The sequence below is a fragment of the Rattus norvegicus genome, chromosome 19, assembly GCF_036323735.1.
Source record: "Rattus norvegicus strain BN/NHsdMcwi chromosome 19, GRCr8, whole genome shotgun sequence".
NCBI lineage: Eukaryota > Metazoa > Chordata > Mammalia > Rodentia > Muridae > Rattus > Rattus norvegicus.
Window position 1 is genome coordinate 58,644,570 of NC_086037.1, and position 22,932 is coordinate 58,667,501.

Here is a 22,932-nt window from a genome sequence, read left to right on the forward strand (position 1 = left end):
TCACAGGAGGGCAGACTGCGTTCGTGCTGCATATGGTGAAACAAATCACGTGTGAAGGTCGAAGAACACACAAGAAGTCAAAGGACAGACAGCAAAGAGAAGGACACAGGGTTTCAGGGAAAGAACTATTTATGAAAGACATGGGGTTGTAGGAGTGTGTGTGTGTGTGTGTGTGTGTGTGTGTGTAAGAGAAAATACAGTTTTAGGTGCTGGAATAGAATTTGACCTATCCCATCTGGAGCTGCTGGAGGCTGCTGTATGTCATCTTTCTCTGATCAGTGCTCAACCCCTAACTAAATGCCTATAGCAATAGAGAACTTGTTACTTACACAGGGATCAGGTGCACCCTTTGGACAGCTAATTTCATTCTTCATTCATTCATTCATTCATTCATTCATTCACTTACTTCAAACACTAAAGCTATTAAAGTCAGGTATGGTAGCACACATCTGCCATCCCAGGATAAAGGCTAAAGCAGGAAGACTAGGAGTTCCAGTCTAGCCTGGGCTACAGAGTGATGCCCTGTATCACAAAACAAGTCAACAACAAATCCGTCAAACTAGCCTTGAAGTATGGACTATGTAGCTTTCCTGGGTGCTGTGGATATAAACCATGTGCACGATGCACCAAGATTTCCTCCCTGCGAACCCTAAGTTCTTATGAAAATAATACAGAAGTGAGTAAATGGAGAAACAAACCGATAAAGGAAACTTGAGACTGGAAAGGTGGCTTAGTGGTTAAGAGTGGTAACTGCAAATGGCCAGAGTTCTGTTCTCCACATCCATACGCGGTGGCTCATGGTTGTCTGTAAATCTAGTTCCAAGGGATGTGTACACAGACATATATGTAGGTAAAATATCCATATATGTGATAAAAAATTTAAAAGTAAACTCATGCTAAATTATGAATAAAGCAGGAAAGGCTTCAAAGAATAAAAAAAAAGTCAAAAAAAAAATAATGGTTAGCTTTCTCTGAGAAGCTGAGATCTTAGCACATTCGGAGCGCTTACGTTGACGTGCTCTTTGGAACAGGTTCAAGTAAGCCTAAAACACCTTAGTTTTTATTTTTTTAACTTAGATCCATTTTTTTTTAATAGTAAGCATTCACAGGCCTCCCACTATTGTCTCTGAAGATAGAGCTTTCGAACTATTTCACATTTGCCTCTGTTCGTGACAGTCTTCAGGGATGTGTCAGCACTTCTTGACCAGCCAAAGTGGTACAGTTTAAAGCTGTGCTACCCATTCTTAATAGCAGATGGGCCTGTTCCCTATAGCTCTTTAGGTACAGGAGCTTTCCTGATGCCAACTGACGACATAGGCTTGGTTTTTTTCCCTTTAGAACAGGGACTGCCTTCAATAGTCAAAAATGTCACACTGTCCCCCTTCTGCATGTATGCAACCCAGGGTCCCCCAAATCCTTCCCCAAGAAGTAAGGATGAGCTCTGATAAGTAAGGACAGTACAAAGATGCCAAGAAGCAGATGGAGTCGTGACAGTTTACCGGGCATGGGTAACAGGAAGGATAGCAATGTTTCCATGGGAACCAATACAAATGTTTTGCTAATTTTAGAAAGTCAAATGCATCTAGGCATGGCAGCTCACACATATAATCTTAACACTCGAGAGGCTGAGGCAGGAGGATTGCCAAGAGTTCAAGGTCAATCTGGGTTACATAATATTGAATTCTAGGTTGGTGTCAGCTAAAGAATGATACATCATCTCAAAACACCTCCCTCGTATCTCTTGAAGTCAAAAGCAAGCTACAACTTTCAGTTATAATATATATGAAAAGGTTCTGTATAACTTTTTATTCATTCTCCGTGTGTACAGACATACATCCTTTCCATAAAATTTTTTTCCTGTTTTTCAATAATCTAACATGTCCTTTCCTAAATATGCTGTCTGTGTGGTGTCTATGGTTTCATGAGTCTGGACAATTCATACCAATTTCAGTTAACATCTCTGCGAGACAAAAATCACCAAGCTGTCAACAGTACATTTAGAAATGTAAGTCTATTCCAGACAAACAGATCCTTTTGCTCACAGACAAGAGGTGTCCTCTGGAGGAAAAAAAAAAAAAGACTGTGCAAAAAGAAAGAACGACTATAAAAGTTGATAAAATACTGAGTCAGGACAAGCCTCAGGAATAGAAAATAAACATGGAACTGTGTGGTGAATTTACATACTATCTACGGCGAGCCACGGGAGTGTCACGGTGACCGAGTTACCTTCAACTTTTGTATAGGGTCTCCAACGGTACAACCATCCCCGGAAGGGCTTGTTGTTATACTCTGCACATTGCTGGGCACGGAAATCCAAGCTATTCTCATGACAAGGGTTAATGTTGCACAGCTTGTAGATGCGGCTAGATCCTGGACAGTACTTCCCACCATACTGAGGCCTAAAAACAAAATTCAAGGATTTCAGCACTAAGCACTCCACTCTTGGCCACGTGCAATAATACAAGAAGGGACGACTGAGGGGAGCATCATTGTGCTATGGGCAGTTATGTCTAGTATATTACACAATTGGAAACATATGCCCCATGTCTGGTTTCTTCCTGCTACCATGCAGACATAACTAATCAACCACAGAGCTCCTTTTTGTTTTCACGGAGACTTGATACAGCCTCATGATTGCAATATCATTTTCCTCATACTGGAAGGCAGCTGCTGCTGTGTTTAATTGTAACTAGCACATAAAACCCAACTCATTTCCTATCTCTGACCCAATTTTTATATTCCAGAATTTTAACAACTGATGACAAAACTATCCTTGATACTTCATGAGCCAGGGATTCTGGGGTCACAGATTTTCTCTGCAATGGGTTTTTGTAACCACATACATACACTGTCTGCACTGGCACCAAAAGCTTCAAGTACAGATCCACCCTGTATCTCCAGGCTCCCTATCCTGATTTTCATTATATCCTAAACATCTTGGCGTTCTTATGCACCTGCTGCTATGACAATCACGGTATGTGATCTTGGCGTGGAAGAGAAGATCTCATTTGCTATGGTCTCCAGCCTTGAGCTATCACACTCTGGTTATTTTCTTACACTGGGCTTTTTAGTTCCACTCTGAAAGGGGAGACATGGCCTGGTGGTCACCGGCATAATCACTTTTTAAATTTGGTAGCCTGCGGCTTTCCTGCCAAGCACAAAGAGAAGGGGAGCGTGATTCCCAGAGCTAAGCTCTTAACGTCTTAGTGAGCAAATTCAGATTGGCAAAGACCAGGAGGAAAAATGAAGAAAAGGGGCAACCGTACCATAAATTAGTACCGGTCCCACCAAACGCTAACCACTCAGTGAGCCTACCCTGACCAGAGTACTTGCTTTTCCTCTCCCAACCTATGGCTTTCTCCAAAGCTAATGCTCAACCATGGACTGCTTCATAGAAAATCTACCACCCAGCAGGAAACATAAAAGGAGACTCAAGGTTAATAAATTGATGTGATTAAAATTCTTTGTCCCTGTGCGGACAGGCTTGCTACAGAATATTGCTGGGTTCTATACCACAGCATCTTCCAGTTAAGTCCTCCTGAGATTCCACGGATGAATTTCACAGACACAGAGAGAGTCTCTTGGCCAGAATGACATTTTTATGCTGTTTCGAATGATTCTGGAACAAACGGTTAAACGTGCAGCCCCCTAGGCACTCCATCAGATCTCCCCGGCCTTCTCAAATGCTCATTTAGAAGACCTTAGGTTGTGTTATCACAGCCTTCTTTACAAGGAATATTAAGGCGAGTTCTCAGCTTAAGGCTTTCCCCCTGCGGTTTTAAATGTTGGCTGTACTTGGCCCGCCCACAGTAGGTTTGAATGACCATCCCAGCGTGTAACTTCTCCAATCTGCAGAGCTGCAGTTTGGAGAAGAGGCCTCCGACTCCCAGCTTTCTACTCATCAGACAGACAGAGTGAAGGCTGGGCAGGTGGACTACCCTTGGCATGTCAATGAAGGTTTCACGGTTCAGTGGGACAGCGGGGCCGAACCCCAGACCTCTGGACTCTGTCCCAGACTCTCTTTCTTGTCACTTAGTATCGCATTTATCTGAGCAAGGCGGGCATGTGGGAAACGGAGGCAAGCCACAGGGGAACTGAAAGATCCGGTGAGCAGAGTGGTTAGGGACCCAGTCTTACACAGTGAAGCAGCCATGCACTTAATTTCATGCAGTTTCAGAAACTGGCTTAATGTTCTTGAGACTCATAGGATAAGTTAAACTATAAATATTTTAAAAAGCTCATTTTCTCAAATTACAAGCCACCCTATGCTCTTCTCCGTGACCGGAATGCTTGGATTTCATTTTTCATTATGGGATAGAGTCTGAGTCGTCAAGGTGATGGCTGCCAAGAAGTTCAGATTTCCTATCAAATGTTCCAAGCCAAGCACGTTCTCCTGTAGACATTTACTCTGTCTATTTGAGACCCGCCCTCGAAAGGCAGCACAAGCTAGATTTGAACCCAGAACCTCCCTGCTTATGGCTTCTGAACGATGGGATTGAGGGCCTGCTCTGCTACACCTGGATTTCTGTAGTGTTAGCATGAGGGTGTGGAAAGGCCTAACATCCTGCAGAGTGGTAAGTTCTCTGTGATTACAAACCAGAATAGAGGCAGAAAACAGTCTCAGCACATGACATTGCTTTATAAAGTAGAGCTGTATTTGTTTTTGCACCAGTGAGTGCGACCAGAGATGCTTATAGTATTAGTTGGTTATATGGTTATTAGCACCACTGGGGGATATTGTTAATGCACACATGAGCACACATGTATGTGGTAGGGGACCCTCTATACTTTCATTTACAATCTGTCATATCCATATTCTCTCTCTCTTCTCTTTTCTCCCTCTCTCCCTCCATCTCTCTCTCTCTCTCTCTCTCAGACAAGGCCTCACATATCTCAAGCTTGCTTACACAGCCAAGGATGGAGTTCAGCTGCAGAGCTTCCTAAATCTACCTCCCCAGGGATGCGATTCCAGGTGGGTGCCACCGAGCCTGGCTTGGGCAGTGAGTGGTAGGTGGGAACCGAAGACAGAGGTTTTCATACACGATGTGTTATAGGGTGTGTTTTCCGAAGAAACTGGTGTGCCTTTTAGGGGACCTTGCTGATGTTGATAATTGAACCTGGAAAGTACTGTTTAGAAAAATGGACCCCAGAGCCAATCTGAGGACTATTGGGAAACCCCGGCTTCCTCCCAAACTCCCCTGGCGTGGTGGCACTAAGTGAATGGTCTATAATTCTTTGCTGAGTAGACCTGTGTTTTAGGAAAGTCCTAGAGTGTCTCAGCATGTTGCTGTTAGTCTTTTTGAATGGCATTTATAGGAACATCCCTAGGCTCTGTTACAGCATGATGGTTGGGTAGATAAAGAAGCAAGAGAAATGTCAAAGGGTTAAGAGAAATGTTGGGCCTTAATTCGACTCTGCCATTGTCAGTGTGATACCCAAGCAGGTGCTGATGCTCTCAGTGGAGTCTGTTTTCTCCGTCGGTGGCCCATCTGGGAAATAAAGGGACAAGGTAAGGTTTGAAATGATGTGTCTGGGTCTGGAGAAGTATTTTGAAAGGCTCCTGAGGTGTAGTGGAATGCCACAGAAAACGGGGTGAGGAAGAAATCAAAACACCTGCTACAGACAGACAGAGCAGTCCAACTTCCAGTTTGACGTTGGCTGTTGTAGGATCAGATGGTCTTTAAACCATTATACAGCTAAAAGCCCTGGTGAGTCTACGCATTAGCCTTCCACACTTCATTCCTTTATGAAACAAAACCCATCCTTGGAGGAACCTCGGTAGATGAAATAAGAAACATCTACTGCTTCTCTGTGGGGAGAAAGTGGAACGGGTCAAGCTGAGAGCTGCAGACAGAACCAGAAGGTAGAATTTAGCTGGAAGAGAAAAATAAGTAACTTCAAACTGAAAGAGTGCAAAGAAAATCAGCTTGGCTCTAATAAGTAGAATTAAGAGCTGGGATAGAACAACTCAGTCAACCATCCTTGGATGGGCTGATATCCATTTGGCTTATTTGTGGCTTCACCCTGAGGAAGAGTAGAATGTGCTCCAAGTATCTTTGCTTTCACTGAACATGACAAAACTCCACTGAGTAGAAATAGTCTAGTGATTAATTCTTTCATTAGGAATCTCTAAAACCGAGATAGACTATTTCCACAAGCGGTGATCTATCATAAGGAGAATTCTCCATCCCATAGATATGAGAAAGGTTTTCATTTAAATCCCAGGGGCGTCTTTCCTACACTCTGCTGGCAGGGCTATTAGTTAGGGAATCTCTTTTTTGCTTAGGAAAATATTGAGATTATAAAATGTGGCCATGTACGAAAACCAGACCCAGGAAATATGCTACAAAACCCCAGAGTAACAGAGTACATCTGAACAGGGATTTCTAGGACTTTGGCTGTAGATAAAGTATCAGAAAGTTTCTTTCTATAATGTGGTGTGAATCATGAATGGGTCCCAAGCCTTGCTCCCATTATATTCAGGTACTGAGTCTTAGGAGTCCCGTAAGAGATACATTTTGCTCCTTTTAGGACCGGTGACAATGCCTGAAGACATTCCTGCTTGTTACAACTTGGGGAATAAAGAGATAGAAAGCAATAACACTAAACGGAAAGATGCCGTGGAGGCTGAAGATCCCACGAGGTACAAAAGAAGCCCTGGAGGTGGGGAGCCCTCCCCCTGAGGACTGAGGAGTTCCACCCCCAGCACTCACACCGGGCAGTTCACAGCCCCCTGTAACTGCAGCTTCAGGGGATCAGATGCCTTTATATAGCTTCCGCAGGCACCTGTACACATATGTATCTACACGTACACGCATGTACAACCCCTCCCCCATACACACACTAGGCAGAAAATAGCAAAATAAATCTTAAGCGATCAACTCACAGAGAACTTTGTCTTTTTTTTTTTAAATATCAATAATCCCAGGTCTCAAAAGCTCTGGGTTTACTGGGACTACAGCATTGCTTTAGGCTTATAATCTGATCTATTTTAGAGGCTGAGGGAATCAGACTGCAAATTCAAGGCCAGCCTTGGGTAGGTAAAGAGTTCTCAGTAAGCCAGGGCCTCATCTATAAATACAAAGTTAAAGAGGGTCTGAAAAGGGAGCTAGCTCAGGACTGTGATACTTTATTACTGTGTATAAGCCCCTCTCTGACCCCCCCCCCCCATCAATCCTCAGTCGGGAGGGGAGGGGAGAGAGGAAGGCAGGGTGGCTGGCTCTAGAGTAGATTAAGATATCCTAAGATGCACCACAGGTAACAAATAGAATCTATCTCTAACCTGAACCTTGGATTTGGGGAAAAAGAAACAGAAAAGTTTCTTATCACATTGATTGCTGACTCAGATGAAGGACCGTTTGTCTCTTGACAAAGTTTCCTTTTCTCTCTGATTTCATTACGTGTCTTGATTCTCAGCTCACACAACATTTCTGCTGTGCTTAAGGCCTGCCAGCCCTCTTGCAGAGCTCTTAATAGCCCTCCACTGGACTGCTGTTTGTGCTGTCTTGACCCCATGTTCATATTCAAGGACTCTGGGCAAAGCGAGAGCAAGTTTGCTGGTGGCTTCACAGCCAGCATCGTAAGGTTGGGGTGTGGGGCCAGGGTGCTGGGCTCCACAGCTGGTGTTCTAAACTTCTGTGGCTGCTATCCCTCAAACTGGGTGGTAAAATTAACACTCCTCAGGGCATTGTACTCTCTCCAGGGTGATGCCAGGGATGCCTCTGCAGCTGCCACCTCCTCTATGGGGTGGTTACATGTGACCCTGTCATCCTAGGAAGGTTGAGGTGAGGACTGTGGGCACCATATGGGCCTTGGAATCTTTTTTTGCCTATTGGGTGTTTCTTGTCTTTCAGATCAATTGGTGTCTGCCTGTCTGTCTCTGTGTCTATATCCATCTGTCTGCACTCAATATAACAGCTCACTTTGTCTCTATGTCTGTTGCTGTCTCTCTTTTTCTGTCTTTCTGCCTGTCTCTCTCTCTCTCATTATATCACTGTGTTTCTCTGTCTCCCTGTCTCTGTCTGTTTTTCTTCTCTCAATATAAGAGCTCACTATGCTATGTCCCCCACCTCAGTATAATGTTTCACTGTGCTGCCCAGATTAGCCTTAATCCTCCTGGTTCAGCCTCCTGTGTGCTGAGATTATAGGCATACGCCACCATCCCAGGCATTAGAGGGAATTTATAGACACTATTCCTGATTCCTCCAAATCTGAGATAGACCTAATATCTCATTTTGTACACAACACAAGCTTAGAGTTCTGTGACTTTCCCAAAGTCACATAGCTAGAAAAGGACCAATGACATTTCTGGGGTCTTTGTACCTCTAGAGCCTCAAACCTTTCTACCAGGACAAAGAGAAGTCTTCTTCTCACATGTGAGTCAGAGTCCCTCCAAGTTACTAAAGTGTTCTTGTGTCTTCCCAGGCTCAGGCCCCATAATGAACAAACCACAGTGTTCCTAAAGATGACCACAGGCCAATTTTACCTCATGACTGCATGCTCTAATTAGTTCTCACAGTAGCTTTTTGTTTTACTTTTAAATAAAATTAAAAATTGTCATCAATATTTGGAAATCTCACATGTACGAACGTGTGTTTTTGTTTCTGGTATCTTTTGAGAAGTCAGACAAGGTATTAGAGCTTACCGACAGGAATTAGAGCTTACCCTGCAAGGTCAAAATCATAACACGTTCTGAGTTCATCTGTCGGAGAAACACACATTCTACCCACCAAGCTGCCAGCTGTACAATAACTCAGGTATTCGATTCCAGGACTGCAGGGTCTTGGCTCAAATTAAGAAAAGAAGCTCAGCGAGCGATTGGAATCTTCAATCGTCTTATTTACACACAGAGAGACTCCACTACTAATGTATTCTAAATACATCACACCCCTCGCCTCTTCCCACACCACTTCCCAGTACACACAGCCTTCATTCATAAACAGTAAAACCTTGGCTGTTAGCTTCGAACTGGAAGGAAGGAAAAAAGTCCCACTCAAAAGCCAAATCTTTCTGGAGCCTTACTTGGGGTTACTACAGTGTCTCTCCTGGTACTTGACTCCTCCACCGCATGTTCGAGAACATTCTGACCACTTCGACCAGGCAGACCACTGGCCGTGGATGGGCCGGGGCCCGAGATCTCCAAGCCTTACACATTGGCCTTGCCGACACCACTGCAAAAGAACACGCAACACGGTTCCTGTCAGAGGCTACCTGGGAAAGTCCGGGAGAGGTAAATAGCTAAACAATCCAAAAGGGATATGGAGTCTGGGAAGGCAGGAGGGACAGACAGTGTGTGACGCTGTGACATAGCCCTTTGCTGTGTTTTATGGACACTCAGTGACTCATGGCTGTTTGCAGCGTTTTCAAAGCTTCCGCCAGAGCAGTGGTTCTCAACCTGTGGGTCGCGACCCCCACAGGGATCACAATTCAGACACCCTGCATGTCAGATATTCTTACTATAATTCACTGAAGTGATAAAGTAGCAATGAAATAATGTTATGGCAGGGGGTCACCACAGCACGAGGAACTGCATTAAAGAGGCCATAGCATTAGAAAGGTTGAAAGAACCACCATCCTTAGAGAAAAGTGGCATTCCCCATCCTCATGCAGAAAAGAACTGTCTACATAGAGAAAACATACAGATAAGATTCTATACAGTGGTCCAAGTATTCGGACTCCTTTGTCCCTTGGAGACAGTGCTACTTATGGAACAACTGTAATGCATCCAAGACTTGATCACTGTGATGATTCCACTATCAAAGCTGAGGCGAGTCATAGCTAACGTGTGCTTTTACCCTATTCCAACTGCTGCACACTTATCTCGTGAAATTAGCGACTTTCTGTCCAAACAAATTGCATTCACAGAAGGTGCCCATTTCAGACCCTCTGATAACTGGCGATCTTCAGCGTCCTAGATAGATTATTTTTCTGAGGCTTTCATTTGGCTGAGAGCCACACAGCTGGGCTAAGGATTCAGTTCTCCTAGCCTCCAATGTTACTTGTGCTTTTGCAGGAAATTCCGGTTTTGCTGCTGTCACGTCCTTCTTCCTCTCTCTCTCTGCTCCTCCTCTAGGGCTTGCGTTTGTCTCTGGTTGTATTGCTTTATTTTTCCTTGATGTGTTTTCACTTGGAGCTAAGTCCTGGGGGACTTAGCATAACTGCACACATTCCTGAGAAACCTTTGCACTTCTATCCAAAGGGCTGGGATTTAGGGATTGTCTGGTTTTGCTGAGTAGTGGGGTTCAGTCGCAGAATTAAAGGGAGCCTGGCCTGTTATCTTCTGGTTCTCCCCTTTTCCCTGCATGACTGTCCACTCTGTGGCTTTGTTGACAGTGAGTTTTGTCTTGGTTCTATTTTATTTTTCCTTTCTTAAAATTCTTGTCATGGGCAGAATTTTTGTTGTAAGCTTTTTCTTTTGTCTGGGTTAACTGCCATTTCAGAGTCTGGGATTACATAATACTCTGGGGAACCAGTCGCTCATCTGAGGGTTTTGGCTACTGTCACCACACATCTTTCTCACTGGGAGTCACGGGACCTTTACTGGGCTGACATTGGGCAAGAAGCAGTGGCCCATGGTTCCATTAGCATCAGCAGCCACCACAGAAAACCAAGTTGCTCTGGTATCCTAAGGACAGTAAGGGACCAGTACACACCAGGTCTTCTGGAACCCTTCCAAGCATTGAGGAATTAAAGCATTGGGAAGTTAGTAGGCAAATGCTGACTTGCTCAGTCACACAGGGACACAAATATAACACACATCACAGAGTCTAGATTTCATACCTACATAGGACTCGTTCTGCTTCTTATAACCAAAAAAATTACCAGCCAATGGCCCTCAATTTTAATCTAATTTCTTAGTTGGAAATGTGTTCCTTTATTTCCATGTCAATCAATGAATGAGCTGTGCAGCCATGGTCTCAGTATTCACCTGGTCCCAGGTCAGGCTGCTGGCAGACTGCCTTCCTATGTGTTTGTAATCTGTGCAACAAATGGGACTTTACAGAAATCTATGTATGGATGCAAATAACATGCATGCATACATAAAATTCTACCTACAAGATGTAAATATTAAATAGGTACCCATGTAATCCTATCACACACATATCCCTAGTGTTTCTTAAATATTCAATATTACTGAGTAGCTAAGGTTTGCACTGTACCTTTTAAAATGAACTATGAACTTGCTACATAACCTAGGCTGACCTCAAACTCATGGAGATCCTTTTGTCTCAGTGTTTTGAATGCTGGGATTACAGAATGAGCGCCAGTGACCTGTCTGAATATCTTAGAGTATAACAACTTTCCTCTTTCGTCTTCCTCTTCCTCTTCTTTTCTTTTCCTCTTCTTCCTCCTCCTCCTTGATAAAACTTTTCAAATGATTTATTTATTTTATTTTATGTGCACTGGTGTTCAGCCTGCTTTTGTGGTGTGTGTGTGTGTGTGTGTGTGTGTGTGTGTGTGTGTGGTGTTATATTCCATGGAACTGGAGAAACAGACAGTTATAAGCTGCCATGTGGGCGATGGGAATTGAATCTGAGTCCCTTGGAAGAGCAGCCAGTGCTCTTAACCACTGAGCCATCGCTCCATCCTCACGACCTTCCTCTTTCTTGCATACACTACTTGAGATGGAAGTACTTGGCTTTCCCCCATTTTAGTTTTATGTGTCTCTGCTCTGCCTCCATTTCTGCACCCTCTCAAAGGCCTCTCCAATTTAAACTCCCGTGTCCACTTGGGTGCATGTACTCATTACGGTTCACTTGACGTCCATTCTGAATTCTAAGCAGCGTTCCTTCACTGAGTGGTAGGTAGCAGCTAGTGCTTGAGGAGGAGATGTCTGAAGGCCAGAAACAGCTGATGGCCTCTGATGCGGGCTGACTTCTCAGTGTGTCTCATTTCTATACCTTCAGAGCCTTATCCTGATCCTCGGTACTCAATAGTTACCATTGAAATCACTTTGAATTACCAGTTCTGTTTTAGAAAAGTGAATGACAGAGATCAGCAAATGTTAACCTCATTGCAAATGTGCAACCTCAGCACATGTTAAACGTCTAGTACGGTCTTTCAAATGGACTTGCTAAATCTGCTTCAAGTATTTCTACGTCAAGGGCACCTTTCCTGCCATACCCTCCTAGGAAAAGGAAGCCAATAGAAATAAGTATGAAAGGTTGCATAGACAGTCATTTCTGTTACTCATGGGAGCACCTGTCCTCTGGGGCCCTCTCATAGGACATGGAGTTTAGCCCCCAAATAGAATACAGTGAAGCCTATCAGTTGGGTGACATAGAGATACTTAAGACACAAGGCCCCATCTAAAAAGGAGAAACACAAATAAAAATATCTACAGAAAAGAGAGTGAGTGGCTTAGATTGGAATTCCATTTTATAGTCCTCTCTTGGTGATGCTGGTTACTTTAAAGGGAAGCTAGAAGGGGAAAAAAAAAAAAGAATAAAAGCAGCCAAGAAAACGTGTCATGCTATGGCTATAGTTTTATGACCTCAGCCCCATGCCAGAGCTACAGACCAACAAGTGCACACAGTTACCATGCTCAAGCCACAGACGGTCCCCTCGGCTGCAGGCATGAACTTGGTTTCACATCTGTGGCCCACGCGGTGGCACCAGAGCGACTTGCAAATGTCCTGCAAGGAAGAGAAATAAAATGAGTGCGGGTGAGACCGATAACGCACACGAGAGGGGCAAACAGTCAAAGCTTTGGGGAACAGTATTTTATTAGGAGATGAACGTGATCAAACAAACTCCTCAGGAAGCATAGGCAGGGTAAGTTGGTGACAGTAAAGCAATTTGTTGCAGTAGGTAGATGACGTATCTGGGGAACATGTGTGTTCATGTATGTTTGGTGATTGGGGTTTGGACTAAGAGGTGGGTGATGTGTGTGTGTGTGTGTGTGTGTGTGTGTGTGTGTGTGTGTGTGTGTGTGTTGTGCATACACATGTGGAGATCAGACAACTTGCAAGCGTCAGTTCTCTCCTTCTACTATGTGAGTCCTGACAACCAAATCCAGGTCATTGGGCTTAGTGGCAGCATCTTTAACCTCCCGGCCATCTCACTGGGCCTGAGGTCTATTTTCTGATGACAGTGACAACATCCTGGGCAGCAGAACACAGGGGAGGAATGAAGCTAATGTGAGTCGGGCCATGTCTCCAATATGTTTTAGAATTGCCACCAGTCACAGGTCCACTTTTCTCTAGCTGTCAGTCTAAAAGTTATCAGACTATCACCAGATTCCCACAGAGGTATTCTTATGGACAAATGAGACACCACTCCATAGTCAGGGACCATTCAGCTCCTAATGTATTGGCTATTACTGTCACCATCATCGCCACGTTTTTAACCTTGTGACTTTCCAGTATCACTGCGATCTAATTCTGACATGAGACCTATGAGATAATTTAAAGGGTTTTGAGGCAGCCTCTCAACAAAAGGAATCAGGGTTTCCATCCACATGGGCTTCTATAGCAAGGTACTCTCAAGTTGAAGGCAGTTTTTGAGCAAGAGATGTGAGGAGTCTAGTTTGAACTGGAGGAGTCTCCATGGAAACAGTCCCAGTCAGTCCTATGGACCTGGGCTAGAAGCATCCATCTGTGTAGACCAAAGGTCATTTTGCCAGTGAGCTTCTTCAAACCTAGTGTCAGTCCAAGCCATAACATTGAAGACTAAATAGGTTACAGCCAATGGAGAGCCGTGACCCATACCTGTGTAGCGGCCATCAAAATGATCCCAGCACAGAGCAAAGAAAAGGAAGAAAGGGAAGGGGGCAGAAGGGGAGGCCGGTCTAGACACCACAGCCAAAGCCAAGCCACAGGGCTGAGACAAAGGGCAGCTGGAGAAGAGCAGGCAAAACACGGGGATTCCAGAGTGAAAGGAGACAGGCTGTATGGACATGTTATTTCCCCTGTGGTGAAGTGCAGAAGTCGAACGTAATTATAGCCGACGACATGCTTTAACGACCGCAAAAACCCTCTGAGAAAACTCCCTTTCAAAGTAAACAAGAAATGGGAGCTTGCACTTTTTTTTTTCCTTCTGCTGGTACCTCCCCGTCTCTCCCCCTCCAGCCTCTCCAGTATATTCTACTTTGTCTTATCTATAATTACCTGGACTTAAGTCATAATTTAAGAGAAAGAGAAATAACCACAGAGACCCTAAGGTTTCATGTTGCCTGGATATGATCCCCCCGCCCCCACCTCAACAAGACCACATACTTAAGCCGTGCTGGCAGTGCTGGGTCCCATCATTTGCTGACCCGTGTTCTCTGGTTATATTCCTCAGGACAAGTTCCTTCTAGTAAACTATGACACGCTGAGAATGTTTCAAAGCTTCTGAAAGCTCAAGTTCTATAGGTTGTATAGACATCCAGCTGTTCACCAGTCCCTCTTAAGCTCAGTGATCATGGTGACTGTCCCTTCAAAATACTTCCTGAATCCAAACAATTGTTCCCACACCCGTTGCTGCCACCCTGTCCCCCGTCACTTTGCGTGTGTCTTTACGCCACACCTTTTATCAGACAGCCAGTTGTTCTGTTTGCCTCCACTCCTACCCAGTGGATTCACAACAAGACACTACCCAACACAAGGGCCCACAGACAGCTGTATATGAATTTTGCCCTAGTCACATCTCATGCTTTTGAGAGTCAGATATGGTACGTGGGTATCACACTCAATAACAGAGAACAGTCCCATCAATATAGGAATGGCCAGCATTATGAGCTAAAGGGACCCTTCCATGTAAGTCAGCCAGTTCATGCTACTTCTTTGTTCAAATCCCACGATGCTCTCTCAATACACTCAATGTGAATCCAGAGACCTCGTCCCCTTCCACACCAGACACCGAATTGTCTTTATCCCTCCGATCTCATATCTTACAGGTTAACTCTTGCTGTCATGGTTTCATTCCCTTCACTGTGATAAAAACCTCCACCTAAAAGCAGCTTCTAGGGGGAAAGTTGAGTCGTTTAATAACAATTCCAGATTACAGGTCACCCTAGCAGAGAAGTCATAGTATCAGGACATTGAAGCAGCTAGCCCACAATCAAACTGGAGAAAGAACCAATGTACCAATGCTTTCTTGATCTCAGCTAACTTTCTCCTTTCTTATATGCTTCAGGGCTCCCTGACTAGGGAATGGTGCTTCCCAAAGTGGACTGAGTCTTCGTACATCAATTAATAATCAAGCAACCAACATTCCAATATCTATCAGATGTCACATATCTAACCTTCAATTTCAGATTATAGAATTGTACCAAATGGACTCATGGCCTTCTTTTTCAACACGTAGTTCTTAGCTCTCTATGTTTCTGTGTATGGTTAATTTTTTAAATAAAATAAACAAACGTACCAGTCTGTTTTCAGTCACTGTCCTAAAGACAATTGAAGGTTGCTTTCCAGTCTTTGACTCTTGTCAAGTGAGCAGTAGCTAAGAACACTACTGACTAAATCACTTTTGTTCTAAATATCTACTATGATTTCTCTCAGACAAAACATTTGGAGGGGATTTTTCTGGATCCAAGGATAAATAAAGATATGTGTATAAAGATATATTTATTCCTACATAAATCAGTGGTTACTTTCCTCATTGTTCAGAAAGTTAATTCAAATGTATATAATTAAGAATTCAATCCAGGTTGACTCAGAAGCCAGAGTTTCACTGTTTTCTTTTTTATTGGTAATCTTCTACCTGTGATCTTAGATTGGTTCACTTCAATGGCCTTACTGTTGAGTTCAAGGGGACCAATTATAATGCCATAGATTTTTCTAGCAGTATATTAATGAAACACTGGATTCAGACAAGGAGAGAGCTAGAAAGACAAACAAACAAACAATTACAGACTAAGAAGAATTAGAGTATGGCTGCAATCTGTGGCCAGCTGGTCTGCAACACAATCTAGTGTTAAACTAACTATACCTCCTCTTTTTGCAGATTAGAGGAGCAAGCCAAACTTCTGTTGGAGGTGAGGTGTCTTTAGAAGATTGTTAGGAAAGAAACGTGTGTAGGGGGATGCCAGGGTGTTGAGGTGGGAGCGGGTGGGTGGGAGTGGGAGCATCTTCATAGAAGTAGTGGGATGGGGAAAAGGGGGATGGGAGAAGGAGGAAAGGGGATAACATTTGAAATATAAATACGTAAAATATCAACTAAATAAATAAAAAGAAAGAAAAAAAGAAATATGGCTTCTTTAGCCAAGTGGCACAGACAAGTGATGCTGGGAATGTTTCGTAGTGTGCATTTGCAGATGCCATCACTTTTTGCATGCTCATGTGAATCTGGTACACATAAGAGTGTGTGCATGCTTGAATGTGGAGGGGCACTTGTTTGCATATGCGTTTAGAGTCCAGAGGTCAATGTGGGTATCTTCCTCAACTACATATATTTTTGTTTCGTTGTTTTGTTTTTAAATTGAAACTGGGTCTCCTACTGAAGCTGAATTTCACCAATTCTGCCAGCTTAGCCCAAAGATCCCCATTTGCCTTCTAAGCCTTGGGCTCACAGGCTAGCCGCCATGCTCAGCAACCTGAATTTTAAACGGGTGCCAAGGATCCAACTCTGGTTCTCACACCTTGTTTACTGAGCCATTCCCCCAGCCTGAAACATCTCTTCTATCACATAAATCACCCTGAAGGAGGAGAGAGATAAGGGGAGCAAATTCTACTTTATGCAAATGGGAGCATCAAAAACACTGAACCTCCACCATTGTTTGTTACCAGACCAATTATGTAGAACTTCCTGTCATGTCAGACAAATAGTGAGTAGGTTTTACACCAGCTCAGGCAGGTATATATGATTACAATATAGAACCCCAAGTTCATAATGGTCTATATATATAGGATGGAACCCAGAGGAAATGGTGCTTAAATGATCTTGGGGAGAAAGAAAGGAATATCTTAGACTATATCTTTAGCAGTACAAAATGGTTACATGTTCGTCATATGGAAGGCAGTGCAGTATTCTAGAATGGGAAATCCACAGACAAGGGCTATACATATAAGAGAGGAAATATTAAATAGAATTTTTAAAGTTGCATAAGGGCATTGATGTAACTTGGACGTAAGTTTGTGGGGGAAAGGTAGTATACATTGAACAATGATGTGGTGTACTATAGAGCACTTGGGAGAAATTTCTAGAAACTTTCCATTTATTCTTCCTTCTCTAAGCACAATTTCAAATTCTTAGAGGCAATACACCCGTATCCTAACGCCTTCTAGGAGAAACGCTCTCTGAAATGACGGGCACTCAAACATTCACTAGTATTCAAATGCCTTCCCCACAATTTATATTTGGCTCCAAATCCTCTCAGTGGATCAATCAATATGGATGCTTGAGCCCCAGTTACAGGATGGTAATGGGGGCTACTAAGCAAGGACCAATTCTGGGGAGCTCCCTTTGTTCCACTTATGTTTAGTGCAGGGAAATCACCAGCATGCAAACATTGATGGACTCCTGTGAGATGCTTTAGTGCAGGGAAATCACCAGCATGCAAGCATTGACTTGTTCCTGTGCCGTGCTTTAGACCTCTCAGTTAGCATCAGTAGTTCAGCTAGATGAGCCAGCATCCACTTATTTTTAAGTGTATAACATCCGGTGGGTATTCTTCCCATCAGTTGCCAGGCAGGTAACCCTCTTCAGGTTTGTTTAAATGGCGTGGACCACTGGGTCATGTTAACAACTCATTTTCATGAACACTGCTTTCCCCTGGCTATAGATTGAACCCCTAGCACCCACATGTTGGGAGCTTACCCTCCAGTGTATCAATGTTGGGAGGTAGAGTCTTTATCAAACAGGGTCTAGTGGGAAGATTTGAGATGAGTGGAGACGTGCCCTTGACAGGGGTTATTGGGCGGCTGTTTCCTTCTGATTGAAACATTTCCTCCTGGAGAGGGGTTCTTAGGAGTCAGGAAATGCCAGTAACTTATGTGTCTCTGAAAGCTCCTTTTATTTTAAGATCCACAGGTCCATTCCCAAGTTAGACTGACAATAATCGGTTGCTGAGAAGAGATTCTTCTACAGCACAAGCTATTGCCAAATTGTGCCGAGAGCTCTAGGGATGGGATGCAGCTTGTCTAAATGACAACTTATGCTAGGTGGGCAGTTGTGTGGTACTTCTGTCTCTGAGTCATCCGTGCACCTATAAGGAATCCCAGGAAGCAACTTGGTTCACTAAGCTAGACTTGGGTGGATCTATTTGCTTGTTGCTAGTGTCCTACCTGAGGGAGCAGGGACAGAAATAGCTTTAACTCTCCAGGGAATTTCACACAACAGAAACCAAGGCATTTCACCTATGACCTAAGTTAGTTCTCATGCTCGTGGGAGCACTGTAATACCCTGGGCCTGGTTCCACTCTCTCCCTGTCTGGCTTAACATTTGCAGTGGGATTATTTCCTTTTATATATGCTCTGGCTACAGACATCACACTGTGACCCGGTTAGGAAAACCCTCATTAGAGTTGACCAACATCAGTGCAGCACCGTGAACTACCCTGTCAGATGTCATGTAAAGCAACCTCTTTTTCTCCGTATGCAGCTATGGCTCAGGAGTTTTGTAACAGCCGCCAAACTGAGATGCTGTGGGAAAAAGCAGAGATCGGCGTGGTTTGCTATACAAAGAAAACGTGAAGCTGTGAGAAGAGGGAGGGTGGGCACAAGCGAAGAACAGTCTCGGTCGCCTCTGTCTTTATGAAAAGGTCAAGCATGCCGGTGGCAGCCATGTTGAACATGGAAGGAAGAGATGGAGAGGAAACACCCTTATGTAAAAGGATGCAACGAGATCCGCAAGACAATCTCACAAAGTAGCCAGAGAACTATTACCTTCTCCTCACAGATGGGGACATGCAGGTCAAGGGAGGCTGAACTGTTTGTCCACGATTCTAGGCAAAGTTGAAATTAGATGCTACCCCAGGTCTGCCTTAATTCCCAAGGGTGGAGTATGTGCACATGGGCATGCAAGCTTTTTATAAAAGAATTATTTTATTTTTAAATTCCCTCTCTCCCCGCTCTGTCCCCCTCCCCCCTCCCACCCTAGCTTGTGTGTGTGTGTGTGTGTGTGTGTGTGTGTGTGGTGTGTGTGTGCGCGTGCGCACGCGCTCGTGTGCGCACATAAGTAGAGGTGCTCCAAGAAGCCAAAAGAGGTCGTCAGATCCCTTGGCACTAGAGTACAGGAAGTTATAAGGAGCCCAGTGTAGGTGTGGGAGTTGTACTCAGGTTCTCTGGAAGAACAAGAAGCACTAACCACTGTGCACCCCTCTACCTCTGTGTACATGCTTATAACTACCATGTAACCCTGCCCTTCTCGGAGAAATGGTGAAGTTCATGAAGATTGAAGGGGAAAAGTAGAAAGAGAAAATAATGACGGCACAATGAAGGCCTTGAAGATAAATGCTAAATATTCCAATGGGATTTTACTGTGTTGAAAAATCTCTCTCTCTCTCTCTCTCTCTCTCTGTGTGTGTGTGTGTGTGTGTGTGTGTGTGTGTGTGTGTGTGTTTTAGAGCACAGCAGGGCACTGTGTATGACCATTAGAAGTGTGGCCATGAGTCAGGTTATCGGCAAGATGAGTGAAATACCAAAGGCTAGTTCACGGGGAGAACAAACCCACACTCAGGAGCCATCCATCAATCTCACCTTCCCCCTCCGTTGACTTCTTAAACCGACTCCATCTCTGTTAACCCAGACTCCCAGCTCCCTTCCAGACAACCAGGCATCTCTGAGCCAGCCGTCATTTAGTTCTTTCACTTAGAATTTTCATTTCCATCCACTATGCTTTCCAGGGTCAACGAAGGCTGAGATACCATCTTTTAAAAATATGATGTGGCACCAGAAAATGATTAACACGAGGTACCGACACCCTACTCAGTACCTGACACAGAACAGGCGTGACCCCGGTGGAATGCGACTCATTCGGGAGCTCCCCTGTATTTCTAAGGGAACCATACTTATTACTAACTCTGTACTTAAAATGTGTGCAGATTCAATGACTGAGAAAGCTGGTGAATCTCAGGATAAAGTGCCCGAAGTACGTACTCAGGAGACAAAGTCTACAGTGAGTGGGTTACTCCCAGCTAACGTTGTGATTTAACAGGCGAATTGAAGCATCTTTAAACTCGTTTTCTTAAACATAAACACTTGCCAACACAAAGCCCACGTGTCATGAAGGATATGCCCAAAAGACGCAGCCGTGGATTCGTTTTTTAATAGTAGTGCTTTTAAAAATTACATTAACTTAGATAGCTCTCCATGTCAAACCTGCGGCTGGATAGATACTGTTCCTCAAGAATGGACTTCTGTTCAATAGGGGAGTTCTCTTACTGAAAAGCATAAAGCCACAGAGATAACATACAAGTCACAACGGCGGCTGCTGAACTGTCAGAGGCAGGAAAGCTGGTATCCAGTGAAGGAGAGGAGGAGGCTTAGCTTCCACATACGTGATTTGTTTTGTTTAGATTTCGTCATTTAAAAGTTCTTTGGGCTTTGGGCAAGCTGGATACCTTCTCTGGGATGTAGGTGAAAGGGGAACAATAACTTTTACTTCAAAGTGGTTTTGAAGATGGAGGTCAGGTGTAATAAATCTTTTGGTGGAATGCCTTTTGTAGGATGAAGGGGGGGGGAGGCTCACGCTGGGATGACCCTGGTGGCAGCGATGGTTAGCATGACCATGTGGCGGCTGCCGATGTGTGTTGCTGTGATGATGGAGAAGGAGCAATGGGGGAGGAGGAGAGAGAGGTGGAGGAGGAAGGAAGGAAGTAGTGGGGGGAAAGGAGGGGCTACCGACCTTCCTATTCCCCAGGCTTCATATCTTCCACCAGACACCGGAAATAAACAAACTTTAATACCATAGCACATTTTATTGATATTTGTGGTCAGGAATGCACATCTTGATAGAGTGCAACATGGTCTCTCTCACTTCTACATGGTGGGATTTTGTCTTTTCTCACTTAACTCTGCTGCGATCTTGCTTCCCAAGAGTCAATGTGAAAACCATGCTGAGACTATGAAAGGGGGAGTCAACTTCAGGCATCAGAGACAGTTGTCTGCTGTATTAGTTTTCTTACACTGCGAAGGGCACAGGTTTAGTGGACAAAATGGTGATTGGGAAGCACACCACTTTAAACGCACACAAAGACAACAAAGGCCTTGGTTAGCAGGAGCCATCATTCTTGGCTTTCCCGTGAGGGATACAACCTGTAAGTAAGAAGGGGAACATTTTCTTCCAAGGTCGCAGACAACTGGTATTTAACCCAGGCATGCATGGTCTGTGGGGGATAAGCCTGGATAATTCATTGACAGGAAAATTACCACTTAATTATCATGCCAAACAAATGACATTTTAGAGATAACCCAGACGCTAACCTTTGACCTCGGCAAACCAAATGTTTATCCTTTTGGTAGGTACAGGCTCATGGCACATCCTTAATGCAAGTTAGAAATCACAAGGAAACGTACCTTCATAACCCCAAGGCTGCACAGCTTGGCTTTGGCTCCAAATTGCCACTTACACTGCGTGTCGGCATCATAAATCTGTCCTGGGAGTTTGTCCGGATATTTATACTGTCCCGTTTGCTTGGGCTCATCCACCAGACAGCCAGCCTGTGGTGTACTACATTGATAACACATCCTTATTAACGGCTCTGTTCATCTGTGACCTTTTCCATTTAAAACTGCACCTCTGCAAGGGCAGTCATGCAAAGAAACATAGAGTGTGCTTAGAGACACAGGCATGTGTTTAAAGTTTAAAAAAAAGAAAGAAAAAGGTATGTTTTATTGCAAAGAGTGAGTCCCGTCTAAAAGGCTGGAGTGCACACAGTCATAAAGGGTTTTATAGGGGACTGGAAGTTCTGGCCATCGAATGAATGTGCACTAGGATTGGGTAAGAGAAGGACGTATACAATATAAGTAAAATCTCCCTTCCACACTCTCATCCCGATAACACTGGGCATTTTTTTACTGAGATCCTACTGTAGGGTTAGTGTTAGCTTAAGAAGTTAACGTACAAAATAGGTCAGACACAAGGGGTATCTGTCTTTGTGGGTTTTAAGTGACAGTCTACTTCTTAAAGAGAAGGCTAAGAAGAGATAAGGATGTACTTTGTCCCTAATAAGCTTTACAAACAAAACCAAACAAAGTCAGATCCAAAGAACCGGGAGGTTCTGGTTGTGCTGTTGTAGGCCCGGAATCCTAGCATTCGGGAAGTAGAAGGGAGATCAGCAGTCCATAACCACCCTTTACTACGGGAGATGGGCTAAGCCACCCTAGGCATGTATAAGAGACCTTGTGTGAAATATAAGGGCGCCCCGTGAAATAAACTTTAGAATCGGGGCAGAAGGCAGAAAGCTTCCCTGAGGGGTCTTGACAATGCGGTAAGGATGTTTTTAAAAAATAATCTTATTCCCAATCTATTTATGTAATCTAACTGTGCCATCGCTAAGAGGTTGATGAGTATGTGATATTAAATGCAAATGTGGAGTCAGATACAGGGAGGTACTATCAGCCAGGCATCCACAATGACTTTATATGATTCTTGTAAACCTCCTTGATGACTGTGACTCCCACCCAGCAGCGATGGTGATGCCAATTGCTGGTGGAGCTAGCGTTACTTCGCCAAGCCCAGAACTGCAGCAGTGTCGTGATGGTGATTTAATTCGCACGGAGGTAATCTTGGTGTGTGAGATTTGCTGAGCCCATCCCCTGGTGAAGCAGGGAAGACAGTGTCAATCCCCAAGCAGCGAACCTAAGATTAACATGAAAATGTATGGGGGCCACGGGTCGAGATGAATCAGCAAATGTTTGCCCATTTTTACTGAGCTTCGGCCATCAGCTATACAGCCATACAGGCTCGCACTGAGTCTGCCTCGTTGATGCAGCTTTTCTGTGAACGTTCCCAGCGAATACACAGCAGTACAGGTGTGAACACACCAGGAACATCAATGTGTCATGA

At 44.1% G+C, this 22,932-nt stretch overlaps 1 protein-coding gene across 3 annotated transcripts in view; it reads right to left on the reverse strand.

Annotated features, from left to right (window-relative positions):
• The window catches only part of Adamts18 (ADAM metallopeptidase with thrombospondin type 1 motif, 18), a 153,145-nt gene that overhangs the window by 48,475 nt on the left and 81,738 nt on the right, over positions 1-22,932 (reverse strand). For all 3 annotated transcript variants that reach the window (XM_039097861.2, XM_039097862.2, NM_001191944.1), the window contains 4 exons: positions 21,441-21,594; positions 12,540-12,635; positions 9,022-9,170; positions 2,227-2,399 (listed from right to left, as the gene is read on the reverse strand). In XM_039097861.2, the coding sequence (XP_038953789.1) occupies positions 2,227-2,399; positions 9,022-9,170; positions 12,540-12,635; positions 21,441-21,594 (572 nt within the window). The remainder of the gene's footprint in view (positions 1-2,226; positions 2,400-9,021; positions 9,171-12,539; positions 12,636-21,440; positions 21,595-22,932) is intronic.